The sequence below is a fragment of the Antedon bifida genome, chromosome 1 (genome assembly GCF_963402885.1).
Source record: "Antedon bifida chromosome 1, ecAntBifi1.1, whole genome shotgun sequence".
Lineage (NCBI taxonomy): Eukaryota > Metazoa > Echinodermata > Crinoidea > Comatulida > Antedonidae > Antedon > Antedon bifida.
Genome location: NC_136226.1, coordinates 30,081,127 through 30,088,734, shown reverse-complemented (window position 1 = coordinate 30,088,734; position 7,608 = coordinate 30,081,127). Strand labels below are relative to the sequence as shown.

The 7,608-nt window shown below is 31.0% G+C and overlaps 2 protein-coding genes across 2 annotated transcripts; both read right to left on the bottom strand.

The window, feature by feature from the left end:
- Window positions 1–303: 303 nt before the first annotated feature.
- Window positions 304–4,510, bottom strand: LOC144850189 (COP9 signalosome complex subunit 8-like). Its single transcript, XM_078707425.1, has 7 exons — window positions 4,392–4,510; window positions 3,915–3,985; window positions 3,653–3,701; window positions 3,021–3,150; window positions 2,229–2,336; window positions 1,605–1,667; window positions 304–709 (listed from the first exon to the last, which is right to left on the bottom strand). Exons 1-7 carry the CDS (start codon window positions 4,437–4,439, stop codon window positions 630–632), a joined length of 549 nt encoding a protein of 182 aa, XP_078563551.1. The 5' UTR covers window positions 4,440–4,510; the 3' UTR covers window positions 304–629.
- Window positions 4,511–4,770: 260 nt separating this feature from the next.
- Window positions 4,771–5,550, bottom strand: LOC144835913 (uncharacterized). The gene has a single exon (XM_078691039.1). The coding sequence runs from the start codon at window positions 5,548–5,550 to the stop codon at window positions 4,771–4,773; it is 780 nt and encodes a 259-aa protein (XP_078547165.1).
- Window positions 5,551–7,608: the final 2,058 nt, after the last annotated feature.

Sequence of the window (7,608 nt, the reverse complement as noted above, 5' to 3'; positions counted from 1 at the left end):
TTCTCTAAACTAAGAAGTTACATAATAATATTAATATTGACACAAGTATAATTGCCTTATATACATGTTACTCCAATAATAAGATTATAATTATTTTACTTATTATTATAAAATTTCGACAGAAGAAGGCATGGTGTTGACAATCTACATTGATGTTTATTTTGTGAATCGCGCTGGTAACAGAAATAAAAACTTGTATAGGCCTCATAATAATTATTATATTACTGTAAATAAAATTAACAATGCTGTATTAAAGTTAAATAAATAATATTTTTAAAAATGGGAAAAAGGATTTGTATTATATGGATTATAGCAATTGTTAGAAATGAAGAGCTATTTCATGTACAATGTAACTTTTAGATTATCGACTATATTATCTAACTATAAGATGATGAAAACGTAATATAATTTTGTTGTTACCTTTTTAAATGTCAGGTTTAATAGCCTGCCAGATTCAGTATTCTACTTTCCACCTTATCTTTATTAATGTTAGCACTTTTATCGTACAATGATTAAACAATATGAATATGCCAACAATTTCTTGAACAAACTACTAATCTTCAACAAAATCTTTTGTGAATGTTTTCACCGATATAAAACAATTTTTCTGATTTTCATTAAAAGTTTTTTTAATTTTCAAGAAAGGACACAAAATCTGTAAGCTGAATAATTTGTTGTTCGCTTGGAAGTGGTACATCTTGTTTAATTGCTAAAAAGAAAAGATTCAAGAAATTTTATTGGTGGACTTTAAAAAAAAATTCATTTTGCTTGGCATAATTAAGACAATAAAACAACAAAGAAAAATACATCAAATTGCAAAAGGCAATGTTAATGTTATTTATAGGCCTATGTTAAAATACTGTTAAAAACTATTAAAAATGCAGATTACAAAAACGCCATAGGCTCTGTAATATACCGTTAAAACGATTAAAATTCAAAATAAAAATAAATGAATGAACATGCCTTTTATCTAATTGTGTTTTTTCTTCTTGCCTAATATACTGGACGATGAGGGCGTGTATCAATGTTTATCTCTTTTGCGCATGTGTACAATTGAGGACCAGTGTTGTTTCACCGTACCACGTCAAGGATGTTAAACATTCGATCGCTATAAGAGTTCTGCAGTGCTGACGTCATGACGGTAGGGGGCGCTGCGAGGTTGCTAGCCAACCCAAAAATTTGTTCAAACCTGCCTGAGTGACGCCAAGGTCACCAATGGTTTGGAATAGGCTTATTAAAGTAGTGTTAAAAAGTCGGTCGCTATACAATCAACTTTCAACCATACCATGAAAGTGGTCTAATGGTTAGGGTGTCAGAAGATTCTGTGTTTGAATCTAGGTGGTGGTTTCTATCATTCTCAAGCTCTGTCTACACTATCAGACTAGTTTGACAAAAGAAGTGTGATGTGCCCAAACATGGTAGTGATATGACATCATCATGTCCATATACGGGCACATCACATTTTTTGTCACATGAAGTTGATAGTGTAGACAGAGATTTTACAGAATTTCATTTATTTCCAAAATATACGGAGGGCTATTTGGAATGTCTCTGTGACTGAAAATGAATACCATAATTGTTGATACAAATCCTAAACCACTCACCTTGTGCTTTTGGTAATACCATGTTTACTTCTTCATTATATTCCCAGCCTTCAGCAAGAACAGCTGTAGAAAATGCAGAAAGTTTCATTAAAAAAGCCCCAACAACATTCAATAAACTTTAGGCCTATATGAGCGAGTGAGTGGCCGAGCACACAGTGGGACCGTAATTACGTAGCAATAACATTGGCAAAGGTTCGAGGGTCACTGGCTCCATGGTGGTAGAACGAGTCTTCTCGGATAAGGACTATAAACCGTAGGTCCAGTGTACACATCTAGCTCATGTGCACTTTAAAGAACCTAGTAGATCTTTCGAGACAAGTAGTAGTGGGTTACCCCGGTGTACTAGTACAGTACATCACAGCCACTGATCATACTGGGCCCTCTGGGAGATCAGTCTTTGACTGAAGAGGTTACCCATGAATAAATAAAATATTTCAATCAATTGCCAGCGCTCACGTTAGAATTTAATTGTATATATATCACAAGAATGAGTAATCTGCGATTTTTTATTTAGAAATTTGTAACAGAGAGTGGATGCCCGCAATAATAAGAATTGGTCGCCCAGTATAAATAAAATATTTCAATAAGATATTTCATGCATATTGAGGTGTGTAAAGTGTATACCTTGAATAGCTTTTTCTACAGGCATTCCTACCATGGATGCAAACCTGTCAGCTTCTATGGAAGAGTATGCTTGACATACAAGATTAAACATTCGTTGTCTAATAACACCTATCAACATACAAAATAAAAAATAAACAAATTAGGTAATAGATACAGAAATGAGAGACTGTACAACAAAGTAAATGTTTTAAAGATGTATTTTCCCCCAAAAACATGAAAAATAAAGATTAATAAAATCAGACTTTAAATAGGCCATTTTGCAGTTTTAATAAAGTTGTTCAATTTTGTAAAAAAAATTTATTTCACTTAAAATTAACATTAAAAAGACAAAAGAAACAAAAAACCATTGTCTGACAATTTAAATAAATTACATTTTTTCTGGTAAATAAATTTGTTTTTTTCGTTAACTATTAAGTGACATTAGAATGGCATATTAAAAAAAAAAATTGTAGGGGCACAATACATCTTTAGATATTCACAAGATAAATTGTTTTCAAAAGTATAATTTAAAATTATTAGTCAAATAGCTAATAACTTTTATGATTAGCACACCGGAGACGATTCCTTACTCCCTTTTAATAGTGTATTAATTAAGCTCTATATAGTGTGTATATGCATTATATAGACGCGACAGCTTTACGTCCCATCTGAAGGATGAAGCAATGAAGGTAAAGTCTCTAAGCAAGCAATATGGCATGAACTTATGTCTCTAGTTTAATCCCATATCATGGTCATATTGCTCTTTGGAAAAATGACCTATTATCTGTGCTTTATATAAAATGATATACCTACTTGTTAATTCTTCCATTTCATTCTTGATACTATCTGACCAATCATGATTGAGATGTATGTACACGCCCCCATAATCTCGCTGCCATAACTTTTGCCCAACAGCCCATATTTGGCCGAGATCTGTGTTTGCCTAAATTTTAAAATTTGTAGACAGATTACAACTTGATTACAATTTTAGAAGAACTGGAAGGAAAAAAATGGTACACAAAAAATAGTCTTGATTTAAATAAGAAGGCCACCACCAGCGGACAGCCACAGCTGTTTGCAAGTAGGGCAGCTTCTTCTCTTAGTGGATAGCATTTAATAAATAGATAATAGAGACTGTATCTAGGCAGACAGCAGTAAATCAATTCAATTCTGCATATCTGTTTGATGGGGCATTGATTGATTGGGCATTGAATGATTGATTGATATTGATTGATTGATTTATATTGATTGGTTTGAATGATTGGGCATTGATTGATTGGTCATTGATTGATTGGGTATTGATTGATTGGGCATTGATTGATTGATATTGATTGGTTTGATTGATTGGGCATTGATTGATTGATGGGGCATTGATTGATTGGGTATTGATTGATGGGGCATTGAGTGATTGTGAATTGATTGGCAATCTGGTAATCGTAACTTACTGTCTTGACGGATTCTGGTATTCTTTTCCAAAGATATCTTGCATTATTTCTGAGGAGGAAATGTAAGTTAACATGTTTTTACAATTTAAACATTGTTAATGTTAACGGTTAATAAAACTGAACAAATTAGCAATTCAACTTACAACAGTTAATTTGCCGGTATGTTTATTAAATTATAGTGTTGAATCATGGAGTAAAGAATATTATAAAATATATAATTATTCTTTAATCCATGGTTGAATACAATGCATTGCACACTTACAAATCATTCTGAAGAAGATATAGCAGCATGAGCTTAGCATAGACCTCTGGTGTTGCCACGCCTCCTGGGGACTGAAAATTAAATAAAAAATAATAATAAAATAAAATGTAGGCCTAGGGCCTAGGCCTAAACTAATACTTAAAATTAAAATAAAATTACAGATATCATCATATAAACTAACCATCGATCGACCTGCATAGGCCTAGCCTTTATAGGAGGCCTTGGCCTTAGCTACTACTGGCGCTACTTATAGCTAACTAGTTTAATCATGCAGAAATTCGTAGGCCTTCTAGGTAGGCCTTTAAATCCAGCAGCAGTGAGTACGTGAGTGGTGGCAACAGTCGACGTCTAGAGGTGGGTAGACCCTACTCTAGCGGCGGGCTGTTGCTGATTGCCCCTGGCCTAGCTAAACAAACCTATTTATCTTATATTTCTGTTAGATTACTGGAATTCACTGAAACATTACAAAACAAATACCTCTAATTCTTGCTGCTCTAGTTGTTTTACAAGAACAGGAACATCCATTTTAAATTGCTGTAGCCTTTAAATATGCTACAAGTTGAGGCCTAGGCTAGCCAGGTTTAATTTTATTAAAAATAATATTTATTTTGATAGCGCGCCCTCTATAAATTGAATATGTAGGTCAATTTATAAAACGAATTAAAAGACGTTTACTATATAATTTCAATATAAAATTTAATGACAAAAAGAGAGATCGACGTTTCGGTACCATCATAGAACCATTTTCAAGATCAAGTGAATACAAAACAATAATAATTATGTGCACTAAGCACCAAAGTTGGTGACAGGAAATGCTAATTGAGGGCTAATTAGGTAATTAGCTCCTCCTACTGAGTTAGATAAACAATTTAGCTTTGATGGAATCCGATTGTTTATTGAGTGTAGGTTTTATCTCTTTGATCCACAACATCTCCTTAATTAGGCAATCAAACTTATTGTTACATGTAGATAAGACTCTAAAGTATTCCGAGATATCACCAGTTATGCCATGTTGTTTTAGGTGATCGCCTATAATACTTTTGTTATGTTCATTAATGCGTTTGTAAAGGTGTCGGCAAGTGTAACCGACATAGTTTGTATCACACAAACCACATTGAAATTTGTACACAACGCATTGTGAATTAATGATTCTGGGTTTCATTTCTTTAGGTTTTAAGGTGTCACCTATCTTACGACTAGTAAATACTGGTAAAATATCATTTTCAATCTTCGCACTAAGTTGTTTAAGTTGTTTAGTAACCGTGTTACAACAAGTTTGATCCTTGTACGGTAGTACAATCCTAATAGGCTGGGGAGATTCATCAGTTAGCATATCTTCATTAGTATTACTAGGAGTCACACAAGTATTAATGGATTGGTTGAAAGCCTTAACAATATTACTAATAAGATCTAAAGGATAATTCAACTTTTGAAAAATCTTTGTTACATTATCAACCTCTGATAGGAAAATGTCATGCGTAGATGACAATTTGTAGGCCCTATTAAGCATTGTGTGAATTAGATTACGTTTATGTTTGATATCCACATGGCTATCATAATGTAATAGTAAGCCTTTATTAGTGGATTTCTTATATACTTTGGTTTCAAGAGATATATCGTTTTTTGAGATAGTCATACCTAAAAAATTTATTGAGTTATCTCTAGCAATTTCCATTGTAAAATCAACGGCATCGTGTGAATTTAATTTATAAAACACATGATAAATAAATAATTGAGCAAAGTTTACTCCATGAAAAATTCGAAAACCCGGTCACAAATATTTCAAGTGATTTTTAAAGTTGATCAAGAAAATTTACATCAGTTACAGTATACATAATTTATTATATCTCCATTGCGTGTGATGGAACAAAAACTGACAATTCAATTTCTTTTTAATATATTTTCTTTATTTATAAAGCAAACTATTATATGAGCATAACATAGCATAGCTGCTAAGAAATTAACCAAATTATTATTAAGGCCAAAAAGAATAAAAAATGAGCTAAAATCCAATACTAAAATGTGGTTCGTCCATGATTCTCGGCTGGTTACAAACTATTTTTACATAAGAAGATACTGTAATTAGAAATGCCCTCATAATACTATTTAACCAAAGTACAGAGTCACAATGGTGAATACTATACCAAATGTTATTGCACTTACAATCAAGGTAAGAAAATTAAAATTATTATGTCTTAAAAATAGAAACAGATAGAACACACACAAGTAAATAGATAGAACAATATTGTTTAAAACAAATATATATATAACTGTTGAAAGTTTTTGATAGGTGGTCTATATAAATAGGAATAGTATACTGTAGATTAACAATATTATTCAGTCAATAAAAAAGTAAATTAAACAATTGAAATTAAACTGTGTTAATTTTACTCTAATAGTAAACTAGTTAAAAAAACATGGAAATAAAATGCTAAATAAAAATATTGTAATATCATATAATATGAATAATATATATATAGTTATATAAACTCTGCAAATGAAATGATAAAATGTATAGCAATGATAAATGATTCACACATTAAACAAAATTAATTAATAAAACAAAATTAATTAATAAAACAAAATTAATTAATAAAACAAAATTAATTAATAAAACAAAATTAAAAATCATATTAAATCAACACACAAAAGAACATCTAAAAAGTTGTAATAACTATAGCACAATCAAACTAAATTACATTTATAAAACAAAATTAATTAATAAAACAAAATTAATTAATAATGCATTTAAATTGTATTAGTAAAGCTCTGTCTACACTATAAAACTTATAAACATATATGGACATGATGATATCATATCACTACCATATTTAAGCATATCACTACCATATTTGGGCACATCACACTTTTTTTGTCACATTTAATAGTGTAGACAGAGCTTTAGAAAGAAGACTGCCATGGACCTGCCAAATGGCAGATGACAAGGTATACAGGTACCATGTAAGCACCTCTGTACAAAGCTAAGGGTAAAATAATAACAGATTTTACTTTTACAGATCCTCGACCCCTGTCACGGGTCACTGACCAAATGCTACAATTTGACCTAGATAGGCCGTGGAACTTCGCTGTTTACTAAATAAGTCCATTATGGATTAGATTGAAATCTTTCTAAAATTAAAACTACCTGGATGAATGAGAATATTCATATCCCAGTAAAAGATTATAATAAAACATAAATATTTTGCACACTATTTAAAAGATATTTACAGAAAAGTTGGGAAGACTTACATAGCACATTGTTATAATACAACCCTGCAAAATAATTTTAATTATCAAAACACCCTTTTGAACCGAGAAAAGAGACCATGCTGAAGGAGAAGACAAAAATGATGCATAGTAACGTACACTGTTAGCAGAACAAGAAATATATGAAGAATTTTTTGGTCAAATTTCAGGGTTTTTCTTGCAAAATAAACAATCTCCTTCATGCATGCTGAAGTATCAGTGTTCTAATAAAATTCATAGATTTTCTTACAATAAAATCTTTACTGTTCATTTCTTTCCTTATTAATTTAAAGAAAGTAAAGCTATATAAATGAAACACAAATGAAAATATATGGTTAAATCTTGTTTTTAAAACTAAGGAACACAAAGAAAATATATGTAAACATTTTACATAAAAAGAAAACATAGAAATTATGCTACCCTCTTACATAAAGAACACAAAGAAAAT